Here is a 27,379-nt window from a genome sequence, read left to right as displayed (position 1 = left end):
CTAATAATAACAACAACTAATAACTTTAAAGGACAATTCCGGGCAAATTCAACTCGGGGCTGTATTTTCCTAACAGTTTAGGTCTTAAAGAAGGAATCTGAAGATTTTCAGTTTAATTGCTCCTGTTTTGCGGTAGTTGTGTCTGTCCCCGCATCGCCACGGCAGCAATGAATGGGAGCGGATGGAAGTTCTGCTGCTTAGGCTGTTTACATCCCTCAAAGCCGCAATTTTTTTTATCTACTTGAAGCAAGTCAAGAGTTGATATTCCTGTGTTTATGACACAAACGGGAGCTTCCGACTGCACATGAACACACCGAGCACGTCAACTTGGGTCTCGCGCGAGACTCCGGGAGACTTTGAATTAGATCTAGTTTTACAAACATGTCGGCTTCCTTCTTTTAAAACTAAAATGTTAGGAAAATACAGCCCCGAGTTGAATTTGCCTTGAATTGTCCTTTAAGACCTGTCCAAACAACAGCACATTGCCTGTGCTCTCCATGGCAGAATCAGTTCATCTATTAGATATCATCTTGTAGAAGGTGTTGCAATGCAAGTAGGGGGAAATGTGTTTAAAAGGGCTGGGCATTAAACAATGATACATTTTTGTTCATGCGATGTACACACGATATCCTTGAGCAGATTTAGATGAAAATGGGAGGCTGCAGGTAGGTGGTCAGGTGTGGCGGCTGGGCTGATGAGCAGGAGGTGGAGAATGTAGGTGCTCAGCCAGGTCTACACACACACACACACACAGTCACACACACATCACAGCAGGGCAGAGCCGGCGAACAGCTGGGTTAGGTCACAACCTGTAAAGCCACACTGTCCACAGAACACCCAACAGAACAGGATACAACAGTGTCGAGCAGCGGAGCGAGGTGACACCACGGGACAGGCAGAGTGTGGAGAGGCTGGCCTCTGTCAGCTGGACGGACCTGGGGGCCATTTGTTCCCCTCATTAATATCATGGCATGATATTACATAATGTCAGGTGAGGTAGGGGCGAAGCAAAAGGTGGGTAAAACTCTGACCTCCCTGCCTCATCATGAGGGAAACAGGCACCAAAATAAACACAATTCTATGCTATTTCCAGAAAAGGCAGAGCATTATGGACTTTTCTGCTTAAAATACCATAATAACTATAAATATAAAAAATAAAACACTATAATTGACACATTGTGAGTTATTTTGCATCACGTCATCTAGCTGGGAAATGCTTCCATTTATGGTAAATTAAGTTTTATTTGGATGCAACCTTTCCTTTTACTGAATATTTCTGGCAAATGTCTCATAAACTGACAGGGGGAAAAAAACACTGATAAGAAAAACTATTAGTAATTTTAAATTGATGCCATTCAGTCCAATCTCTTCACTCAGTGTGCACATGACCAGATCCAGCAACACATTTGAGCCACATTTTTTTGTTCCAAGTCTTATTGTGGGAGTATAATTATGCAAAACACACCCAAACTATTCTGAAAACGCACATTTAAAATTCTATTACGGGCATGCCTGATTAGTTAAGCAATTACTCAAGACAAGCAGCTCAGAGTCAGTAGTTTTGCTTCCACCAACATTATATTGGCACATACAGTACGTACATATATACTGCATGCCATTAGTTTGAACCCTGTCTCTTCCCCTAGGCTTCAGTCAATCGCCACAACCCATGAACAAACTGAAATAATTCCTCTCAACATATTTCACTTCACTACCCTTTGAAGTATAGGTGCTTTTATAATAATTCATACTACACCTTGACTTTCTATTATTGTAATACGTGATGTTTCAACCTCCCTCAAATACATTTACACTGACGACTAGTTGAAAGCAGTGTTCGCACATCAGGGACGGACGGGCTACAAATAGACTAGCATCTGTTAGCTGTGGGACTAAAAAACTATAAGCACATACAAAGTGATGACAACTACCAGCTTAAAGTGCAAACTTCTAATTCTACCACTGGGTATTAGACAGAGACAGCACTCAGAATATATGGATTCAATATAAACCTGAGAATATTTAATATACCCCCAAGATGCAGATATAAGTTTAGAAAATTATTAAACTTCATCATCAGGGATCACATGAAATACTGTAAAAATATATATATAGGCTGTAACGGTTATGAGTTTGAGCCAAGGCACACTGAAACTTTAAACTGTTTAAACTGTTTAAATAGGAGGACTGAGTAGAATGATAAAATTCAAGTTAAAGGGATAGTTCACCCAAAATTGAAATTTCACTCATTATCTACTCACCCTCATGTCGACTAAGGGCTGGGAGAAGTTTCAGAGTCCTCCGTGGCTTCTCTGAGTTACAGGGGGTCTCGGCATAGCAGTGCATGTCCATATAACGGTTGCAAATGGATACCAACTGTCTTCGTAACAAAAAGACACACCAAAAAACATCCAAATACCTCCATGCTGCTCGTATGTAATGTCTGTCTTGTATTGAAGCCCCGAAATGCGAATAAGTCTATATTTCAAGCTTGTTTTGTAGTGAAAGCTTCGAGAAGCTCCTCTTCCCGGTTCGTCAAATTTGGACGAACTGGGAAGAGGAGCTTCGAGAAGCTTCCGCTACAAACAAGCTTGAAATATAGACTTATTTAATTTTCTTCGGGACAATTTCGCATTTCGGGGCTTCAATACAAGACGGACATTACATACGAGCAGCATGGAGGTATTTGGATGTTTTTTGGTGTGTCTTTTTGTTACGAAGACAGTTGGTATCCATTTGCAACCGTTATATGGACATGCACTGCTACGCCGAGACCCCCTGTAACTCAGAGAAGCCATGGATAACTCCCAGAAACTTCTCCCAGCCCTTAGTCGACATGAGGGTGAGTAGATAATGAGTGCAATTTCAATTTTGGGTGAACTATCCCTTTAACAGTATAAGATAATAATCATCAACTGTGTGCATGCAGGATGTGTTGGCACTTCAGTACTTGTAGGAGTGTGTGTGTCTGTGTCTGTAGGAGTGTGGTTGCCTCAGTCCTTCATCTGAAAAGTAACCAGCATAGGAACTGGCTTTAATATTATTCTTTATCTTGGTCCTAATTGAAGTGGTCTAACAACCCCGGTCTGACTGGAGGGATGGTAAAGTGTTGCTATCATAGTGCGAGGCGGAGAGGTTACCCAGAGCCATTTAGTCAACAAAAGGACAAGCACTGCAAGTCAAGCAGAAGAACTGCCTGGAGCAAGACACACGAAAGTGAGTGTGTGTATGTCTATGTGCGTGTGTGAGAGTGTGAGTGATGTGTGTGTTGTTGAGCCCACTGACACCACAGCGTAGCTCTCTTTCTGTATCCGACGACTACACAATTCTGCAAAGCGAGCAACTGTGCTCTGAAAAGCCTGCGATGTGACAGACATGCAGCTCAGACAGCTCTGTAGCCACTGTACTGTACATTATCAATGAAACTGATTCAGCTATTGAGTCAGGAGAGGGGGGAAGACGAGGACCATGTCTTAATTTCTTTACACATGTCAAGCTATGTGTGAGGAGAAAGTCGTGCGTGACCGGACGCTGAGCTGGCGCCGATTAAAACAAAAGATTTCTGCGTTGATATTCTTTTTTCATTCAACCATCAGTCCATCCATCCATCCATCCATCCATCCATCCATCCATCCATCTCTGTCCTTAGCTGCTTCTCTCCCTTTCATCACAACACAGAGAGCCAACTGGAAAAGCAATCCTGCAGACATGCACCCACGTCACAGACATAAATAAAACCTCAACCTATGTTCGATTACTCTCACCATTACAATAACAAGAGGTAGCTTAAAACCTGAGCAGCATTTTAAGTGTAAACTTGAACAGTTTGTATCAGACTCCACATGGATGGATTTTTCTCCCTCCTTTCCAATATTGCCATTAATCTGGCATGGCACAGGCCATCTGTAGCTGACATCAGGAAATCACTGCTCACATGCTGCCTGTATGTCTGCGTTAGTCTGTGTCACTGAAATGCTGCAGGGGGGGAGGGGGGCAGTGGCTCTTTTCTTTTTCTCCCTTGATGAACAGAGAGAGAGAAAAAAAATACCTATCAGCATACAGCCATTTGCATTTCAACCAGAGAAGCGCTGTGGTCGAAACTCTCTCAGCGGAGGTACTTTAATTCCCTCCGCAGGGAGCCAATCATTGCATGAGCTTCGACCAGGAATATGTCCAAATTCAAAAACTGGCCAGCTACAGTAACGCTATAGGAGCCCCTAAATAGTTAAAATTGTAGCAATTAATATTCTTCATCAGTCATCAGCTCAGAAATCTGTTTAATTAACCAAAAAAAAGCATCTACTTCACAAGAAATAACAATCATGTAAATGTTACAGTTAATACGACTTATCTTGTGCCTTTATGTGCAACAGTATCTGACACAAAAACCTGTGGCAACATGAAATCAATACCTGCAACAACCTGAATCAGTCTTTTGTAGGTTTTGAAGACCAGTGGGAAGAAAATACCCTCCTTCACTCTCCTTCCATAGTATATAAAGTTACACTATAGTTGAGATGCAGCCTCCACTCATATACAGCCATTACTGCTGTATATGAAGGACGTGATAGCGGTGCAGGAATAGCATGTATTGCCTTTCTTTCCTCCCTCCTGCTGTGGCTCTCTCATAACACTGCACAAGGGCAGCGTCGTTACCATTGAGGGTTGATAAATGGCTGGCTTCACCCTCCTCTGCTTCTCTTTCATAAACTAGGAAATAAAACGATGGTGGTATTGAACCTTCCCCGCAGAGCCTGCTGGGTCAATCTCATGCCATTACATCCAGTCTCCCTGCTTCATTTGAGTTTAGAGAGAGAGAGAGAGATAAATATGAGATAGTAAATGGCTTCATCTGTGTTTGGATGAGACAATGTGACACATGCTGTAATGTGCAGTACGACTGAGCCAAGAAAGTAACATTGGTTTCTCTTCTCCAAATACACAAGGGTCATTAAACTTCAGCTGGTGATTAATTAAATGGAATTTGATTTTCTGTCTATAGTACCTTACATGAAATAGGACCCAGTGCAGTCCAGGTTAAGTGAACCAACTCCCTGTTAAACTGCTATCATAACCTTCTGCTCCCACTTGGATGAGCTCATTACATTTGAGGGTTGATTAATGAAAGCAGTATAAATCATTGGTACTGTTACAGCTAAAAAGAAAAAAGAAAGAAAGAAATTAAAAAGAAAAAGAAATTCAGAAAAAGCTGTGAGTCTTGCAGATCAAAAGAAAAATGTCATCAACATGGGTTTCGCACACTAAAAACTATTTTGCACTTAAGTTAATCTATTATCTATAATTTTTTACATTTTATAAATAGGCTAGCCTTTTATCAATGACATTTTGTCCACTTTTCTGCTTTAACACTGCAAATTCCCCAATGTGGGACTATAAGGACTTAGGCTACCTTATTATTTCTTATCCTATACCCAGAGAACCAAGTCTATAGTCAAAGGACAGAGCTTCTTTATAATGCTGCATAGACACAAACACAGCCAAGCACATGCAGTGCACTCTTCACGCTCTAGTGGCTCACAGTTAAACACCATGCTCATCACACTGGACAAGCACAGGTACAGTTGGTTATGCACAGACACACCACCTACGCAAGTCCTTTTCTTTCTGCCACCCCCTTTTTTTCCTACTTTAAATTGCAAAAAATATATATATACAGTAGAGGAGTTCCTGAGGATTTGTATGTGCCAACTCTTAAGTCACTTCAGCCAAGAAAATATCTGTTAACACAGCAGAAAAACTTCTGAGTCTGTTGCATCACAGCAAAGAGGCTAAAATTGAAAAAGATAAATAAAGCCGCTGTGGTTTATTCTAAAATGTAAATGTAAAGAAGCCATAAAAGGGAACTAATTTAAAAGAAAAATTAAAGCTGTGAATCTGAGGCTACCATTATCATCTACAGTATGATCTAGCTAGCTAGCAAAGTCATTACACAGTTGGGAAAAGCAGGAGGAAACAGCTAGTTTAGCTCTGTCTACAGCTAAAAATAAATCACTCTTTGTATTTTTTTGTCTATTTTTAACTTTCCACCTGCTTCCAGTCTGTACAATGTGCTAAGCTAACCACCTGCTGGCTCAGGTTTCAAATTCAGCCTAGCTAAGCTAATAGCCAAAATGAGATGACAGATGAGGTTCACACCAACTCGATTATCAGCAAGTGTTTTGCCAGGTTTTGCCTTTATTATGACCTCACTTTTTTGATACTTTTTTTTTTTAATCCACAGAAAATGTGTCATTATTTAAACCATCCCTCCCAGGAGATGTAGCTACTCAGAGTGAAATAAGCCGCTCGTTAATATTATAGGCATCCATTAAAAGAGCCAAGATGGGCTTTTGGCTGTTTAACATGAGGTCAAACTACTCACAGACATATGAAAATATATTTTTTATGACTTTGGGTCAGTGGAAAAAAAAAAAAAAATTCTACAAGCCAAACTATTTCTTCAAGGACTAGACAGACCATAGAAATCAAATCCCCAGTGGCTAAAGGACACATATTTTATATTGTTAACATCAGTTCTCACTCATACCTTCATGTATGCAGCCTAGCAACTGCACGTTTCTGAGGGGGTATATGGTCACTATACACCTGGATTTCCAGACAGGACTGAGTCTTTCTGAGGTAGCGTGAACCACCCTGGGTTTCACTCAAGTCTGAGCTGTGTCTCTACACGCCAAAACAGTAATAGAGTTTACATCAAAGATTTCCCTCCCACTGTGACAGCTGAGTAGATAGATCACACTCTCTCTCAATCTCTCTCTTCCCTCACGGTTCTCAACCTATTGCCCTTTTCTCTCTCTCTCTCTCTCTCTCTCTCTCTCTGTTTCTCTGCTTCCCACCTCCAGTGGTGTTGGTAGCGGGGTAGCGAGAGTGTCACCTTGCTCTGCGCCCACTGGCCTGTGGCTAGATGATGATTTATGGCTGTGGAAAGCGGGGGGTTTGGGAGATGAAGTTGGTGGATGGCTGGGTTTAAAATCACTTGTGGCGGTGTATGAAAGCGTAGCAGTGATGAATGAATGTGGTCGCTCCACGCCAATCAAAATGGTCTACCTCCTGCATGCATTAGGTTTTACAGTCACCCAGAGACTATATGGGCAGCTTTCTCCTCTTTCTAATGATCTTTTTTTTCTCCCCACCCCTGTGTATGAGAATGAAGATGTATGGAAGAAGGCGCTCACTCTCCATACAATGAAAAGACCCAGAACATAACCTCAAGAGTGTTTAATGGAAAAAAGCTCAGACAAATTCTGATAGGCCTTGCACTTTAAAAGGATAGTTCAACTTTTTCATCAAATAGCTACACAATCCAACAACTCCAAAACGCTCTGGTGGACAAGTTGTGACCTGCACATTCACCACGCTATGAGATAATAATGGAACGTTCCGAAACGGAGCCGTTTTCGAGGTAAATGCAGAGACTGCTTGCTGAAAAACTGTCCCTGAACACAACGCGCATCAGCGGTTTTGCATGAATTTACCTCTAAAACAACTCTGTCTGGTAACGTTCTGTTATCATCTCATAGCGTGGTGAATGTGCAGGTCACAACTTGTCCACCAGAGCGTTTTGGAGTTGTTGGATTGTGTAGTTGATGAGTTTGATGAGGGAAACCAAGAAATCCCATGAGCCTCCGTAGCGTTAGGGTAGCTCTGAGCAGCTCACGGCTCTGCTCCGCCGTTCTAAAAACAGCTTGCACCGACACCTACTGCTATGACTATAGGGATTATGGCAATGGTCCAATTTGCCAAAATGTTGAACTATCCCTTTAAAGAGATTTAAAAAAGGCAGTTCATACGTGTTATGGAGAAAAACTCAGTCCAACTCAATTGTTTCTTTGTTTTAAGGCCTTCCGCAATATAGTCAGCTGACACTGTAGCCCACTTTGTGGAAGAAAGCATAAAAAAGTCTCTTGGGTATAATGTTGAAAAATGGGTTGGTTTGCACAAAGAAAGCCCATTCTTTATTGTTTTGCTCAAGACATTTGTCAGTAAGGATAGTGCTCAAACAGATAAGTGTATGTGACTAATACTGGTGTTACATTGCATGTACAGTACTGTAGGGGGTAAGAGTCCACCAGGACAGCAATGTCTTATCTTTCACCTGCTCTGGTTTACAAATGAAAATATAATTACTCATTTAAATGCATGTTTTGTGCTGATATCATAAAGAGAACCAGGAGCTGGTTCTTTTTCTCTTAGTATGGTAATATAATTCACAATTAATTCATCTTATAGAGGTAAAAAAAAAAAAAATCATACAACAGCGGTGAGAACCCCTGTGATGTGTGACTCTCAGTAAGGAGCCGCTCCATACTGCTCACTGAATAACCAGAGTGCTACACAGCATATAAAACAGAAAGTGGACATTGACAGTGATGATGGGAAGAGCTTCAATTCTCTGTCACACTGTAAAAAGAAAAAAAGAAAAAAAAGAAAAATGCACAATATAGTCTAATCTTAAATTTAGCGATTTAGTATGAATTCAAAGGATTTCACATGAATATGGTTTTGAGAAGCTCATCTCCACATTTATCACTCATGACATATTTCAATCACAACAGTATGAGTGAGCAACTTGTAGTGGCCAAAAAACGCCCAGCGACCAGTTGCCTGTGTAGCTCGCTACTGTATGCATACTGTATGAGTCATACAACAGCAAGTCACACAGACAGACTGTGCTCTGCTCTCCATCTGAGTCCACTCATATGTCAGTGATATCACAGGCGCATATTGTTGCTGTGCTCTGTCATCCCCCCCCAATGAACATATTGCCAGTGGAGCAAAACTGGAAAGCTCTTGATTAAGATCCCAAAAGGACATTTACTGTAGGGTGTTAATAGTTTTATTCAGTTTGAGATCCCATGCAGGAAAAGATTTGATTTTTTATTGTTGTCGACGAATCTCGTGAAAAGACCAACACCAACAACAAATTGATCCTACTAAGAATTGTCTGTGTAGCTTAAGTCCAACATACAATAACCAAGAGAGTAATTTTTATTGACACATTGTTGCACCAGGTGACTTCTACCCTCATTTCCCTTAACATCCAGTTTATTTTGAGTCATTCCCACATACTCTGTCCTGCTGCCATCTTAAAATATTCACTATAGTTCATCAAATGTGAATTAATATGCAGCTAAAATAAAGTCCCCACTAAAGCACTATTTACTCCTGTTTGTAGTCTTTGGCAAAAAGGTACAGTGCATGACTGTTTCAGTTTTAAGAAATAGTTACTTAAACTAATGGGTTTGGTGCTCAGTGCAACAGAAAGTCAGGAAGCACTCACTGATAGACACATGAAGAGCTTTCGGTCCCTTTGTGAGATTTATTGGTGATACATATTCAAAAGACAAGCCTGGAAATGATGAAATCCGATTGTAGAACTGATGTACAGTATTTCTCCGTAATGTATGGGGATGCCACTGATCCATAATGTGCTGCACAGCATCAATCCACACTCAGCTGAGTTCATTTATATGAACCCCCACTGGCTTGGCTCAGGTTGGACCGAACCTGGTGCAACAAACAATTAGTTTCCCTGATTTCCTCTAACAACCACCTCACAAACCCTGTGAGACTTTCTGGAAAAGGCAATTTGCACTTCACTAACTTTGTTGGGGCCAGAAAAAAAGACGAAAAAGAAAGAAAGAAAAAAAAAGCACCAGTTGGTCTTGATTCGTATTTTATCATGGTGTGTTGTTGGCTGTTCCGTCCTCCATCACGATATTTTAAAGCTCCGCAACTGGCCCAGTTCCCTGCATGTGGCGACAACACCGTCACCACGCAGTAATGAATCAAATTAAGTGGAATGTCAGCTAGGCTAACAGAGCTCTCCTTCTCCACACAGCATGAAAAGGAATAGTTTCATGGCTCCAATTTGTCTCTCCCTGCCCTTGTTGGCACTTTCTTTTTTTTTTGCGTTTCATCTAAAAAAGAAAAAAAATTAAATATAAAAAAATATGCTACTGGCAAACACATGAGGAGTAGAAGAGGGGGAAATCCAATTGGTAGTGAATGTTTATTCATGTCTAGAGTCAGAGGTAGATGGGTTGACGGGTGTAGAGCAGGGCCGTACCTTTCGGCTCGATGTAAATATATGCGATAACATAAATTATATCTCAAGGGGGGGCGGGTCTGCACTTCTACCTCCTCCTTTTTTCTTTCACTCTCCCCCGTGAAGATTAAACACACGTAAGGGCGATGTGAAGGGAGAGTGATACTTTACAGTGACAGAAGAAAGCGAACAACACAGCAATATGCTGATGATATGGTGATGAGCAAGACAGAAGATTAAAGTGTAAGAGACGAAGACAGAGTGCACGAAAGAGAGAGCAATATTTTTGAATGAATAAATATGCATTGAGGCTTCTGTACAACTGTGTAAGTGACAGCTCTTATATGCCTTGGGTGTTCGGAAGAAACAAAGGTTTTACATTTAAAGCAGCCTCTGGGTGCAGGAAGTAAACAAACCCATTTGTTTTCTTTCTTTTCTTTTTTTGTCTGCGTTTAACCTGTAGCCAACTTCTTTTTTTACACCTCCTGCACCAAGTAGCACCTAATGCTATTATCCCATTACACAAACAAGTTGTAATGTAGGAGGAGGATTGTGGGAGTCAAAGCTTGGCAGTTTCTCACACTGTTGTAATGAAGGACAGACCGTCATCCAAACAGAGGAAAATAAAGAAAACACCTTTTTTCTCACACACAAAAAAATGCACATGTTTGTGACACATTTGAGGAGCTTTATGATTCATAACTATGTAACCTATGTACATCGGGGGGAATTATGATTCCTCACAGTGGTTCTTGTTGTCTTTAACAGTAAAAAAAAAAAAATGTTTTGGTCAGTGTCAATGTTTATTTGTTAATTATGTTCCTCTTGATGCAGTTTCTCAATCATCTCTGCTGCTATCTAAATTTGATGTGCTACGTGTGGAAAAGCCTGCTATTGGTACATATTACAAATTACGACAGCAACAAAACTCTATCTAAATTTTATTTGTCTTCACTGCAGGACGATATAGGATGTCATTTGTGCAAAATCTGTCCTTATATTGTTTAAGCCAGAAACACTTGATCCTTAAAGGTCTCACCCAGATGCATAATGATGCTCTGCTTTGAATAATTGTTTAGGAATCTAAACCTAAGATTGCATCTTCTCAGTGTTTGTGCACCAGAGTCAAGTTCCTGCAGTACATCACACATGTGTAAGTTGCTTGACCTTGATTAACTTGCACATTTTCGCTGTGCTGTCACAAAATCACACTTGTAAATGATGAATTTGAAAACTGTCTATTGATGTCAAACAGTAGTCATCGTTAAGTGAAGGTCAAACATTCAGATGTGGTAACAATAAGCAAAACACATTTTCCAGCGGTGGACAACTTGAAAGAAAACACAATAAATGTCAAACAAAAGAAACAACATTATTCAAAAATATAGCCTCTGTTTGTGGTTGCAAATATATTAATGTTATGGAGCAGAGGCCAGCTGTACTGGTTTTATAACACAAGTGATCAGTCTTCTATAAGCACAGGCTAAATCCTGGAAGTCTTGTGATTTACGGCGACAGAAGGAAGCACAGAGAGACGGCACAAAAGAGTGAGAATGACAGAAAGAAAAAAAAAACAAGAGAGCAAGATTATCCGTGGCCTTTTATTGCGGTTCTAATCCATACTTTACAATATTGTCACCCAGAGCGAGGAGATCATAAATCTGCAATACAGGAACACTTAGCAGACAAATGGACAGGAGGGAACAGAGCATATTACACTGTGCACCATGGCATCCATCTCCCTCAAGATAGATAAGTATGTCACTGAGTCTAAAGGCAATAAGTGTAACAAACAGGCGTGAGCACGTTTACCTATTTTATAACAGATGAGCTGTGACTGTTATTTAATTTGGTTTCAGTGTCCCCCATGCTAAAGGGAAATGCTAATCTGTACCCTGCTCCGGTGGCTGAGCTGAGCTGCTGAGACTGTGTCACATGTTTAAACCGAAGACAAACGACTGAGGTTTACCGTCGCAACAACACACAACGCTGAAACGCCACCTGCAATCATCGCTCTCGCTGTGAATCCGCGGCCATTTTTTTTTTTTGCTCTCGTGCTTCCTCATCCTCGTCCTCCTCATCACAAGGCCCGGTAATGTCTACTCCTACAGAGACGCTTTGCAAACTGAATTTCAGCAGCAGCACGGTGATGAGGGACAGGGTCCATTTGCATTGCAGGTCGCAAACCGAAAAGGTGTATCCAATGTCTTGAGGGCGCGCGCGGAGAAGATGAATAAGGGAGGCGGCAAAAGACTGGCTCTATATATAGCAGGTAATCTGTCATCTCATTTTTGTCATCTCCCGTCCCCTCGTTTTTTGCTTTGAGGAATGAGGGATTGATGTTCAGAAGATCAGAGGAAGTAAGGAGGGAATCTTGGAGGCTTGGAGAAAAGAGAATAGGGAGTGTGAGTGTGTGAGTATGTGTGTGTGTGTGAGTAGAGGAGGAACTAGGGAGCCTGCACTGAGCAACTGATGACTGCTGTTTTTAGAGACCCAGTTGCAGCTGGCCAAAGTCCAAGCTGAATAGTTCAACTCTCTCGACTGCGAGGAGGAGAAGAGAAAAAAAAAGTGAGCGTCAAAAGAAGCGAGGGAAACTATCCATCTAACACTTTAGTTTCAAAAGATTTCCGCTGAATCCCGTCCTACACTGCAAAAATGTTCATTTCCTCCTCAACCTGCAACACCAGTGCTGCCTGGAGTCAGATGTTTCTAAAGTGGATATTGTTTGAACATCCTGTCAGCTCTGACAGGTTGGATTCCCCGGCAGAGAGATCACACTCACACACGCACACAAGGGAACACTATTGGGGAAAATGCTGAGGGACCTTATGAAGCTCCTTTTGATAAGGTACACGCCTTGTGGTCACTTCAAAGCAGAGATGAAGGAGTGGATAAAGACGGAGCAAAGAGATGGAGGGAGAACAGAAGCAAGGGGGCGGATGGAGTGAAAAAATGAAGAAGGATAAAAAGAGGGAGTAAGAGGAAGTAGAATTAAACAGTGGTTGGCAGTGGCGTGCACAGTGGGGGGGGGGGGCTCCCCCCTCGTGGCCCAATTGTTGAAAAACGTGTGCTAAAGTGCCCTGTGGGAGCCAAAACGCACGTTAAAGTGCCCTCTTGGAAGCCAAAACGTGTGCTAAAGTGCCCTCTTCAGTGGCGAGGACGCCCTATACTGTATGTGCCCTTTTTTTTCATTTCCGCCCCTGCCCTTCAAAAAGTCTGTGCACGCCACTGGTGGTTGGGTAAATGAAAGAAACGCAGGGAGGGACTGCTCTGCAAAAATACAGAGGGATACACATTTGCATGGAAAAAGATAGCAGGACAAGCAGTCATAAAAACATGAACACAAGCTGCACGCATGAAGACGCTCATGCTCACACACATCACACTCGCACACCTGGGGGAGTTGAATCTGGAGCATTAGCGAGAGGGTTTGGGGGGCCGAGTCTCGTCCCTCTGTGTGCAAGAGTCCCAACTAAAAAGCAGCAACTTTCTGCTGAGAGAGAATCTTCCTGCTCTCGATCCAGAAACTCTCTGATGAGCAGCTATGGTGAAGCCCGCAGGCACGCACTGATACATACGGGAGGAGAAGAGGGATCATTAGAATAACTCAACCATTCATAGACGGTAGACAGTCAGCTAGCTACCTCCATCTAGAACCAGCCCCTCCCTGAATAATTCACAGAGGTGTAAATAAAATATATCCAGTGGCCTTCACCTAAAAAAAATAAAATAAATAAATACAAACCGAATAGCTGCTATGCTGAGTAATGAGTTCTTCTCTAGGAGATGATTTCTGATACTGTATGACATGCGAGCAGAAGACCTTACCTCAAAATTCATTTATTCACAGCGATAGTCAAGGAGGGGGGCCGTGTTGCTTGATTTAAAACAGAATATTTCATTGATATATCTGCCTTTGATAATGACACAAAATATGGCACCACTCCAAAACTGCAAATCATAAAAAGGAGCAGATGGCAGCGATGTCCAAAAGTGCTATAATCAGAAAACAATTGCAGAGAAGCATTGTCATCCGTCGGTCAGTGTTCAGAAAGCACATTACTATCCTTTAATTTTCCCAGAATAGCACATGATGGCAGAGCGTTTATTGCTTTTCTCCCGCAGCGAAGAGTGCAATATTTCCTGCATAATGCATGAGCAGCGCTATACGACACAAGCCCAAATCATCCCCAAAAGAAATAGCTTCATAATCAATGGTACTGGTATGCTCAGCAAACATTTCAGGTCAAGTGGGATAATGTTGTCTCTGCTCCTTTTCATGTGAGTAATGGGGTCCGGCAAGGAGGCATTTTATCTCCTTTCCTTTTCCATGTATATTGATGATTTGTCAAGACATACAGTATATTGTGGGAGACCAAGTTGTCAACCATCTCATGTATATGCTGATGACCTTGTTGTACTCTGTCCATATACTGGTTACAACAAATGTTAAGAATATGTACACAATATGGCAGAGAATTTGACATTAACTATAACGCTAAAAATGACAGTGGCATCCGTTGTCAATGCTGTAAAATGTATGCACAGGCCAATAATCCTGCTAAGGAAATTCTCTATGTGTTCTGTGGAGGTTAAAAGTGCACTGTTCAGGGCTTATGTCAACCCCTTATATACAGCTCATCTCTGCTCCTCTTACAGAGTGAAAAGTATACATGCAGAGGCTAAAAGTGGCTAATAATGACACCATGAGGTTGTTGCTACAGTACGTGTTCCTAGATGGCACAGTGCCAGCCAGTTATTTGTATCCTCTAATGTACCAACATGTCCGGCATTGATGCGTAAGCTGATGTTCAATTTCATGTGTTGTTTGGACCTGGATCTGATAACTGCATTATTAAGGCCTTAACCTGCTCCATGATGGGATATCGGTTCACATCCAGGCTTCGTAAGCTCTGGCACAATAGCTTGCATCGTTTCTTCTAAACTAACAGTGACAAATTGCTGTATTTTATTGTATTTGTGTATGTGTATGAGAGTGGACCATTTTTTCGAGTCCATAATAAAGATTATTATTGTTATTAATGGGGTTGGCGAGCTGTGGCGAGCTGTTAGGTATCAGTCCTCCTTCACATAGGCTACATGACAGCAGAGTGAGGTTAGCAGACTGACTGCTGCTCCATGGGCAGTCGGATGGCGGCAAGGACAAGAAATCAAAGCGCCGGCAACCGAGTCAGGAGAAGATGAATGGGCCACAAGTCGTTTCCACGTGTCTCACTGGTGCAACGGAGTTAACACACGCTGCAGTGATGTAGCCGTCAACCTGCGTGCCAGAGCTACAATAGAGCAGAAATCAATACCGGCTCCAACCAATTCTTCATGGCGAGCCCCTGTGATTATGACGATCACTCCAGGTGGTTGGAGTATATGGATCACGTTGCTCTGCTGGATCCGAGGCGCTGCTGCCTCTGGCACACTGAAACGATTTTTATTTCCCCAAAGGTCAATCAATAGGAAAACCGTCTCGTTTTCCTCCCGGTCACCCTTGTATTTCTGAAATTATGCAATAATCGGTTTTGAATGAGCCTCGTGGGACCGCAAGGCTCCCTTAGCATGTACAGTATAGCAGACCCTGTAATTCTGCAGCTTGTTTAAAAAGGAGCAAAAAAAAAACAAAAAACAAAAGTGTGAGTACAGCTCCTTCACAAGTGTAGCGCACAATTTGTCCATCTTGTAACTGAAACTCCTGATCCGAAAATAACTCTTTATCTGTTTCATTAAAAGTTAAATCTACCATCTGAGGATAGTTTTTCAGAATAAGACAGATGTCAGGCAATACGTTCCGGCCCGCTGTCCACACAGTTTTATTTCAGGATGTTGTTTTTATATCTTTACACTCATGCCAAGGTTGAAAAACTTGAAAGATGTCTCTCGGTTGAAGCTCCTCGGAGACGGACATCTAAGGACAGCTGCCCCCCCCCCACCCCCGCCCGCTTTCACTCCTTGTCTTCCTCTCCCTGTCAGTCACATAGAAACTTTTAACTCCCCTCTCCCAGCACACCACGTCTTCCAACTCAACATATTTCCTCCCCATCTGTTGTCCGTCTTAATAAAGGACTCTCCCCCCCTTTCTTCCCTCCCTCCGCACACATCTTTTCTTTCTCAATTAACGTTCAACGAATAATTGCTCCATTGCAGCAAATGGGTCAAGTTCGTAATGTCAGTAGTTAGTCAGTGAGAGGCAGGCAGTGTGAGAGAGAGTGTGTATGTGTGTGATATGCATCAGGCGTTTCCTCCCAGCTCCTATTACTCTGACACAACACTTTCTAAATTAGCCGCCTGACACTAACCACCGCCTGAGCCTTAGGGCCCAACCTCCCACAATGCACTCCCTCATTTTACACACACACCTCACGCTGGAGCACAAAAGACATTTCGACATGAAAACACATCCTGAAAAACATCCTCCGAAAATTATTCAAATCCCATCATCAACGGCCCCTTTTTTGTGATAAGAGTCGTCTGTTTCTAGCGACTGCAAGCGAGGAAATAAACGGAGAGAGGCAGAGGCGGAAGCAGAACAATACGGATTTGAAGTTTCAGCCGCCAGTACAATGACCGACCTTGTTAAAAGACAAACTCATGGGCTGTCACTTCGTCTTGGCCTATATAAGCTAATGGCGAGTACCGTACAAAATTGCAGGTATAGCCTTTGAACCCATATAGCCCACGTGTTGACGGTATATCCTGCAGGTCTCTCTCACACACACTTGAAGGTGTGATGATTAATGATAGAGCTGCCGACGGTAATGAGCAGCGGGACTTTGGCTGTGCCCTTTCTCTTCCGCTCCCGTGGCTGGCATCTGCCCACCTTCCACATGTAAGAGAGGAAGCAGCAGCACTGGTACGGCCGGCTGCAGGCGAGAGCCGGCGGAGCTGACACAGATTATATTCTTAGCGCATTGTGGAATTTCCTATCATGTAACATCATATAACATCTCATCTCACTGAGACCTGCGTCCAAAGAAGCCTGTGGTGTCCTTAAAGGTACATTGTGTAACTTCTCCTGTTATCTATTCACGAAGATCGATTATTTGGTTCAAAAGTATGTTTTTCATTAATCAACAAACTGAAGTGTTCCTTTCAGCTCTGAATGAGCCGTTCATATCATTCATATCTACATGGAGCGGGTAAGCTCGGTGCTGGCTGCCATGTCGTGTCGCCATGTTTTTACGTTCAGTGGCAGCGTGACGGTAGGAAACCACGGAAACTCAGCGGAGACACCGGAGCTGTCGGCTCAGGTGGAGGTGGCGTCTGTGAAAAGTCACCGTGGTAACGCAGTGAGGAGGAATGGAGCGTTACACTGATGCTGCATTCACGTGCAGTCGGGCAGACGGCCGTCGCTAACAAACCAGATGTCATTTTAGTCACAGAAGTCCAGAGAAAGCCGGTAAAACGTGGGTCAGGTCAACAATACCACATCGCCATGACAACATATTGTCACGTGTATTGTTTTCCGTCTGCCATCTGCCCAATTTCACGTGAATGCAGCATGAAAAATACGATCAAGTTGCTTGTGATATACAACCGCAACGCTAGATGGGAGTAATTCCTACACAATGTCCCTTTAAAAAGAGAGGTTGACATTTAATCACTTGTTCGCCGATCATTAAGCGAGGGGATCGATAGCGTACGGTCAAGGGCGTCATTTCCACTGAGGATGAGGAGGACATGTCCCTTTAACTTTTAATAATACAGGTTATACATGGTGCATTATTGTCCAGCCACCAAGTTGATTTGAGGACGTTCCTCTCACAAGAACACCTGCTGACACTAAAGAAGACACACCCAAGAGATGATGAACTGAAGACAGTAAAGATGAGAGGACATGCTACGCCCAGCAATAATTCTCTAAATCTCACAAATTACCACAATAAAAAAAGAAAGGTTTACAAGGGGATTACGTGTCAGTGTGGGGACAGAGATATCTATCTTTGGATTGAGTCATGTTAGCTTTCTCCACCATGTCCATGCACACACACAGTCATTGCGTTACATCGCTCCATGGCCGTAGCCTTATATTGATGGACGGATATAAGAGTGGTATTGGTCTTCTCATCTAACTTTCAGCTAATAAGCAAATAATAAAAAATAAGAACACCCAATCTAGTGCCTCAAGTGTGTGTAAATTATCTTAGTTCCTCTTGTGTGATGCCAACTATGAGGACAGTGAGCACAAGGACGTGTTAAAGCTGGACATTTGATCACATTGAAGCCCCTTCTTTAACTACATGGCATGCACTGTTAAGTCCAGGTGGTGTTTGTTTCAACTTTAATAGGATTATACTTAACACATTCAGCAGAATGAACTTCACAATGAGCTAAGAGGAGCAAGGTTTGCTTGTGTTCACTGAGGTGATGTCTTATGTCACACTCTCCTCTTTTATCCAGATTTGAGCCCAAGTGTCATTCCACCCGTACCGCGCGGCCCTGACCTCTGTCCGACTCATAAACAGAGGCTTTAGAAACTTTGTGCATCTATGCGCGGTATGTGCACGTCAAAAGGCCAGGTTGGAGGGTCAGTAAGAGTAGGAGTGAGAGTGAAAGTTAGAGAAAGTTGAGTGACAGACTGTCCGGAGAGAGTCACCCTGCGGCATTTTATCACCGTCAGTGATGTGATGTTACCTGTACTCACTGTCGCACTGATTTCCCAGGACACGACATGTCAGAAACAAGGTGCATTATCATTTTCCACAGAGCAGATGCTATAAACACCCGAGTCAGCACTTAATGACTGTTACTTTTACAGTTATAGCTTGTAACCTGTGAGGTTGTTTGTCCTATCAATAGGACATGGTGACAAGACAAGATGTGCATCATCATAACTCCCCCTTTCCAATACCAGTACAAAGTACATATGTCATTGTATTTATCCACATATGGGAGGCCACCTGTTCCATTAGTCATCATGGAGAAGATGCAGATGGCGCTGGGGGGTCAAACCGGGGTTTGTCATCATCGCCTGCTGTATTCTCAAGCCTTTCATAAACTTTGTGTTATAAATCGTGAGAACACAATATAATACAAACATTTAATCTTAATCTTATCTTTGAGATTTGGTATTGCAAATTAAAAAAAAAAAAAACTCAAAATAAGATCACTTTTTATCTGATTAAAGGCGAGGTCAGGGTTTTGTCTTTTCTTTTTTTTCCCCTGGAGTCAGTCACACTACTTTCGGTTTGCCTTGAGTGGTAAAGCTGTTCTCATGTCCGAGTCAGCTGCTTGACTCCTGATCACATGTCCTGACCAGATTCTTCCAATGCAGAAAAAGATGACACACTTTCTTTTTTGTTTTTACATTTTCCATTGGACAAGAGGTTACAGTGTTATAGTTATGAAAATGACTGTGCTCTCCTGGGACGGGTCGCACTTTAATTTGTTGAATTTGTGTTACGTTCAACTGTTTATAACTGGTCCAAACAGTCACGCTCATAGCGCAAAAGGAGAGGCCATATTGTTTAAATATTGGAATAAGGCTGCATACTCTCGGACATAAACATTCACCGTGTTGCTCACATTTTTTGAAAACAGTCGACCACCTGAGAGGCTTTTCTGCCGTCTCCAGTGCCAAAAACAGAAGTAGTGTTAATGTTATCCTGACACATCATCTTTCAGGGGATTACACGGCTGAAGTCCCTCCTCCTACACTGAGCACGTTTCTTTTTAAGAGATGGAATATTTTTAGATCGGCTTTTATATGTTGGGGCTTTAATTCTAGTTTGTTTTTTTTTGCACTGGATCCAACCATTTATTTTAAGGCGTTCTTCAAATTACGGCACTATTCAGCAAACTGTTAAGACATTTGTGAGTATTTACATGCACAAGCATAGATCCTGCACCACACTTCTATTTGAATTTCATCTCATTAGCCCCAAACACGACACTTAGGAATGTGCACTTTAAACTAATTTATCCAATGTGGCATTTATGCAGTAGGTGTTCACCCCCTTTGATGTGATGTTTCCCTTTTTAAACCTCTTTTTTTTAACAATAGGAGCAATCTCTTCTTTCCCTTGCTCCTGTAAGTTCTCCACTCCCCCCCCCCTACCCATTGTCCTCGGATCATATTATGTGAACTCTCATTACAGGGGTGGTAATAGACTCTTCAGTGCTAAGATCCTCTTTATTATCCGTCAACTGTGGACTACATCTCTAAGCTGATTAGCCCGAGCTGTCTTTTTCAGCATTTCAATTAGGCAACGTTTTGAATAGTCAAGCAGATTGCATGCCTTACATTCATTACTGACATTCTTAGAGCTTTACGCGATGTTCAAATACAGTAATCCAAGAAACACACTGCAGCAGTGAGGATGAAAGAGCTGCAGAAGAATGACATCGTGGCGGATTTTAATATTGGACTCGCGGGGGAAATGGCAAAAAGTAGCTATCAACAGCAATCCAAAGCAATTTACAGCAGAGAGCGATGCAATTTTAGCATAAATGGCCCAGCTGGCAATCACACTACTATCATTCATACATACACACACACACACACACACACACACACACACACACACACACACACAAACATGCATGCATATACACACACAGTCTCTGTGCTCTTTAAAGGACTACACAAGACAAATGATAGATTTCAAGGAGCATCATCGTTACCATCAAGTACTCTTTGTTTCTACCAAAAAAAGAGAAATCTTTTAGCGGACAGCGAACAGATGCAGATGTTTAAATCTAATAATGTGTGTGTATGTGTGTGTGAAGTTGTTTCTCATTCAATCGTTGATGGAGGAGAGACATTTGATCAGGGAGTGGATGTTCATAGGGCATTTTGGGTCGGTGGAGATATACAACTGGGTGTGGTAGCTGTGAAAGTTAACGTTGTGCAGAGTCATAATGTTGCCTAATGGGAGCATATATAATGAAAACAGTAGAGGGGCATGGCAGCTTCCTTGGGGTACACCGAAGGACAGATTGATTATATTTTTTAGACATATGGTCTCCTATGCTGATGTAGAATTTCCTTCCTGTGATGTAGCCTATGTGTAGAGCCAGTTTAGGGCTGTGTCTGATAGTCCAACCCAGTTTTTAGGTCGTTGGATTAAAATATGGTGGGTCAATGGTGTCGAAGGCGCCACTCAGATCTAACAGAATGAGTATTGATACTTCGTTCAGGTCAGCGGCAAGTCTCAGATCATTTACTATTTTTACCAGTGCAGTTTCTGTGCTGTGATGACATGCAGATGTTTAAATCTAATGACGTGTATGTGTGTTGTGGTTTAAGTTATCTTCATCTGCTTTTACGTGACCGCCTGCTCTCGGAGGAGTGTACTGTAAAATGGTGATAAAGTGATAAATATGTCATTTGAAGTGCAACGACGAGAGGCTGGCTCGTTAGCTGCCACTTAGAGAACTGTACCCCATAAGTGCCCTCGGGGCTGCGAACACCTACATGCTTAATCTCGCTCTTCCTCTGTCTCTCTGCTCATGTCATTTCTCAGATGAGCGAGAGGAAAAAAAAAAAAAAAGAAGTCCCACACAGGGGATCCGCTGCCTGATGAAGAATGAGAGAAGAGGAAGCGGAAGAAGAGGTGGGGGGAAATTGGGGGGAGGATGAGGTTGTGACTCCTGACGCTAATGGATTTAGCGACAGGAGCGACGAGATGACGAGGCTGTGATCTGCTCAGAACTGCGGATGCGTGGGTGTGTGTGTGTGTGTGTGTGTCACATGTACACATGCATGGTGTGTGGTTTTTGTGATGTCATTAGCAGTCAAGCCAAAATATGATGATCTCGGGGGTATTATCAGTATCTGTTTAAGGTATCCGGCTTTATCAAATACCTACTTGACACAGGAGTCACCACCGTGTTTTATCATTCTGTCTCTATCTGACTCTCTATCGCTGTCACACACTCACACATACACACACACACACACACACACACACACACTTACACACTCAATAATCCATTCAGTCATTGTTAATCCAGCTGTGTGCTGGTGCAGAGATGTGCTGTACATGGCTGACAACCAAGTCACTGAGGTGCTGATGTCATACCTGTCTGTATTTTTTATTTTTTTCGTCACTGCCGTTGTGGTGAGCCACTCAGGGACACATACACCACATCTGAATCTATCAAGGAGAATAAACCTTGTACCCTGCCCTTTCCCATGTAGCCCCTTGAATGTCTCTCCGAGGGGATCATTAATGTTGCGAATGCATGCGTCTCTGCGCTAAGTGGCATGTAGGTGTCATGTTCTCCACTGTATTAATATGACAAAAAGCTCAGCTTCCCCCTTATAGAGCATCAATTTGGGATACGAGAGCAGAGAAGAGAGGGAATACAGTTGTACACACTTGAGGATTTCTGCAGCAGCAGCCGTGTACCAGTTGCCACAAAACAACTGCAGTGGAGCAGCCGAGAGTCAAGTACCTTTTCCCTGGGCACCTCAGTGTTGCTTGTAGAGGAAGATGAGAGTCTTCCACATTTCAAATGAGATCTGAGCAGGCAGATTTTTTTATTTTTTATTTTACCATTGTGGCTTCACTCATGAGCCCATTTTTTCCTCTAAACGTAGTACTGTTCAAGTCAGTGCATTTGTCAAGTCTTTCCTGCACATGTTTTCAGGTGTCAAAATACATTTGGATTAGAATGTGTTGGTTTTTTATTGTGAAAATCTCTCACTTAAAGGCCCCATGCTGTGCACTTTTCTCTGGGTTTATTTACCTGCTGATATCCCTAACAAGATGTATCATTGGTTTTGAGTACCTGTGATCTGCTTAATATCGTTTATACTGCCCCTTTCTGTTGCCTCTTTCTGGAGCTCTAGCAGGCACAGGTCATTTGGCCAATCAGAAGAGAGAATGAGAACCTCTCCTCTGATTGGCTGACTGTTTTTGAGTGGCATGTGGTCGGGCCAATCACAGGCAAGTAACTGAAACCTAAGCTGCATTCATAAAAATTGAAAAAAAACAACTGGTCACGGTGGGCGGAGTTACCTTGTGTGTGACATCACAGAAAGGAGGAAGTGCTATCTGCTCGTCTTAAAGAGAATGTTCCTACAAATGGGCGGTGTGTGTTTCTCCGTTTATGACCAGTTTGATGCATGGGGCAGTATATACGTGGCCCAGAGACCTCCCCAAGCATGAAAAAATAACCAAAATCACATTTTTCATGCCATGGGGCCTTTAAGCAATTTAAACCTGAGCCACTCTCTGACCATTAAAGCCTGGTTTAATTTCTATGGTCTATTATGAACTAAATCATGGTATCATAAAAAGGTTTTGCATTGTGTAGCAGTGTGCATCTACAACTCTACAATTTCTGTTTCTAGTGCACTGCAGGAGCTGTTACAGCTGCTGTTAGCCTTGATGCCACACAAACATTTACTATAGAGTAGAGTTATACTATGTTAAAATGAGTCAGACCATACAAAGTCATTTTTTCTTACTGAATACTTATTTACATGTATTTATTTATTTTTGATAAGGGTTAAAGGTACATTGTGTTGTAATTTCTCCCATCTAGCGACAGCAAAGGCAAAGTACTGCCACACTGAATCAAAGTGTGAAGGTGTAGATTTGCTTGTAGTAACCTACAGCGTTATATCCAATTACGGTATTATACCAGCCACGTTTCCATTAATCTGGTTAATGCACAATTTGAAACAGGAATGGAAACACATTAGTTTAAAAAAACAACTCATAAAGGTTGCAAAAAAAAGTTACAAAAAGCTTGTGTGAGGTGTTTTTTAAAGCAATATTTCACAAACAACTTTTTTGCTTTTAAAAAGGTACATTGTGTAGGAATTACTCCCATCTAGCGTTGCGTTGTATATCGCAAGCAACTCAATCGTATTTTTCATGCTGCATTCATGTGAAATTGGGCAGACAGCAGACGGACGACAGCAGCTGCACGTAACGGCATAAACAAGCCTCCATGTAAACAAGTGGTCCGTCAGCACGAGGCAAAACAATACACGTGACAATATGTTGTCATGGCGATGTCATATTGTTTACCTGACCCACGTTTTACCGGCTTTCTCTCCACTTCTGTGACTAAAATGACATCTGGTTTGTAACCGACGGCCGTCTGCCCGACTGCAGGTGAATGCAGCATCAGTGTAACGCTCCATTCCTCCTCACTGCGTTACCGCGGTGACTTTTCACAGACGCCACCTCGACCTGAGCCGACAGCTCCGGTGTCTCCGCTGAGTTTCCGTGGTTTCCTACCGTCACGCTGCCACTGAACGTAAAAACATGGAGACACGACATGGCAGCCAGCACCGAGCTTACCCGCTCCATGTAGATATGAATGATATGAACGGCAAATTCAGAGCTGAAAGGAACACTTCAGTTTGTTGATGGGGGGGATTACTGATTAATGAAAAACAGACTTTTGAACGAAATGATCGATTTCCGTGAATAGATAACAGGAGAAGTTACACAATGTACCTTTAAAGTGACTATTTGTAAGATTTCTCTGCAGCTAAATGTGATTTGTTACCATGCCAGGAGCAGGTGGTGATGAATGTTGCTTCTGGCAAGAGCTCTGGTCATTGTTGTTGATAAGACATTAAGTTATCATACACAGACTGTGCAGCGCCGCATCTCCAGGGCAGAGTGGAGGCCTCAGTGAGTCGCTATCAGTAGGTGATGAGGCATTATTGTTACTCAGTGTGATGATATAAACTGATGCTGCACCAACTGTTTACCCAGTTGATATAGTTTCTGATTGGATAATGCTACAGAATTGCAGTTTGAGTGGTGCAACCCAATGACAAGCTACTGTAGTAGTTAGAAAACCTCCACACACACAGCCACAGGCTTGGATTTACAAATAGCTGATGCAACCTGAGAAGTAGATTTTCTGGAATAATGCACACATATGTATGTCCATGCATTCCTGATGGATGTATTTTTAATACTTTCAAATAGGAAACCAGGGTGTGTAGTGTGTGTTCATGAAGCCCAGATTAGGATTTGTGGAGAGTGGTTTGCTTGGGGGGGGGGATAAAAGAGGGAAACACTGAGCAGCAGAGTGTGTAGAGACATCCAGAGATTTAAGACAAGACAGACGAAAAGCAGATATTAAAAGGAGGCATGAGAAAGTCATGATGAAGAGATCATGGAAAAGAGGACGGGAGGAAAGAGGAAGAAAATTAAGATCCACGAGAAAGAGGGAGCGCCGCCGAGATTGAGATTTAGCGGAGCAACGAGACGAAACATGATGGAGATTGAGAGGCTCGCACGGGAGAGGAAGTGGAGCGTCACAATAAAAGTTTCACCTGGGAGGGACCACCGGAAAAAAAATATGGAGAAAACAGGAAGGGGAAATGCCACAGGAAATAAACTAAAATGACAGATAGAGGGAAAGATACTGAGCGCTAAAACGTAGTAGAGGAGACAGCAGATGGTGGGGATTATTCTGGACTAAAATACTCTGGGATCTACAGAGGGAAGGCCACAGACATAAACCGTTACAGACTCCATCTGCCAGAAATAGACCAAAAAGAGCTGTAGGTCCACCATCAATGTGATGATGGTGATAAATAAAACGCTGCCTAGAGGGAAAATCCATGGAGAAACATCATCGGAAACAAAAACTAAACAAACTAAATGCTGATGTGCTTCTGTGTTTGTGTGAAAATCAGTTGGGGGTTAAGGTTGCAAAGGGGTGGAAAATTACCAGTAAATTTCCGGTAAATTTCCAGAAACTTTCCATGGGAATTATGGGAATTTATGGGTATTAACTGGAAATGGGGGGTAATTTAAACAAACTGTATCATGTCCAAACATCAATGTAAATATTTTGTTTTGTCATAGGCAGACATCCATGCAAAATAATACATATAATTATATAATAATACATGACATTTCAACAGATGTTGAACCCAATCAAATGGTAAAATTTCGGATTTATTCCCGTTTATTCCTAGCCTAGAAATCTAGACGCACCCTAGCGGCAGTAAATATATTTGCTCCACAGGTGGGTCTAGAAACGAGCCATAGGAACTTTTTGAGTCTCGAACACCGTTTGTGTTCACCAATCACAGCGCTCTATCTGTTTAGAGAGTCGTTGGGCGGGCTTAACGTGATGACGACATACATTTTAATTGGCTAGTCAGGCTAACGTCATCCTGCTCTTTGCTCTGATTGGTCGTAGCGCTACCCTATTGTGTGCAGAGGCAGTTTGAAAGACAGCCTTCATCCCGCCCCCTGGATTGAGCCAAGGTCTACCGGTCGTTGCCAGACTATACATTTTAATGATATAGTCTAGTTTGTCAGGCCAGTTTATTCCCATATATGCCTGTTAATTCCCATGGAATTGAATTGAAAATTCCCGGAATTTTGCAACCCTAGTCGGGGGTGACACGCTGTCGAGTGAGCCACAACCTTACACACACACACACACTCACAACACGCATTGCCAAACACACAGCATGGGACCTTTTAAAACACTTAAGTAATACAAGTAATAATTTACCAAAACAGCCATTAGCATCTTATCTCTCACATCAAACTCATGCAGAGACATAAAGTGGAACATGAATGAATTCTGCAGCAGCAGAAGCAGGTGCACGAGTGCTGGAGGATTTTCATCGGCCTATATGTTGTGTGTTTGCATTTGATTATGATGCCTGATACCACGAGACACCTTGAAGCTTCACTATATGATCAGTGCGATTAGGACAACAGCCTCCTGCAGTAACTGTGGGTGTGAACCTGCAGCGAAAACAACTGGATCACAAATTCCCACCAAACCCCAACCCCCTCCCCAATAATGCCTCTATATCCATCTGCACACAACCTGAACACACACAACTGCAGATAAAGTCTAATGCCAGCTAATCATCCTGTCTCCCTCCCGCCTGCAGAGAAAAAGAAAGTAGAGAAAGAGCTAAGAGACTAAGAGATTTGGAAGGAAGTAAAAGAAGTTTTTTTTTTTTTTACCTTTCCCTGTGTGTAGATCAAACCTTGAACCTGGAAAAGAAAGAAGAAAACATAATTACTGTTGTGTTCTGAGTTAGCGTAAGCCAGGCTTGTGTAGATCATACAGTACCACACTGATGAAGCAACTTGAACAAGAATCAACATTAGCCGGTCTCTGTAGGCGGACAGAACAGAACGCACAACGCGCTCGGTTTCTTGTCCGCAGCTTTTTCTCAATGCTCCTCTGTAATTGCCTATTGAGCCGTGTCACTCAAAGCTTGTACTTTTTAACGGGCAAGTAATTGATAGAACATGCTAGTCTCGACATTAGTGTTGGGACGGCAAACATATTGGCTTTTCCTGCGCGTGGACAACAGAGAGAGAGAGAGAATACAGTGAGTCT

The 27,379-nt window shown here is 42.4% G+C and overlaps 1 protein-coding gene across 1 annotated transcript in view; it reads right to left on the bottom strand.

Moving 5' to 3' along the window:
• The window catches only part of igsf11 (immunoglobulin superfamily member 11), a 116,078-nt gene that overhangs the window by 51,215 nt on the left and 37,484 nt on the right, over window positions 1-27,379 (bottom strand). Inside the window, exon 2 of the mRNA XM_083985850.1 lies at window positions 26,998-27,027. Within this exon, the coding sequence (XP_083841976.1) occupies window positions 26,998-27,027 (30 nt within the window). The remainder of the gene's footprint in view (window positions 1-26,997; window positions 27,028-27,379) is intronic.

The sequence above is a fragment of the Trachurus trachurus genome (genome assembly GCF_905171665.1).
Source record: "Trachurus trachurus genome assembly, chromosome: 13".
NCBI lineage: Eukaryota > Metazoa > Chordata > Actinopteri > Carangiformes > Carangidae > Trachurus > Trachurus trachurus.
The sequence above is the reverse complement of the archived record's forward strand: the minus strand, read 5'-3'. Positions and strand labels throughout refer to the sequence as shown.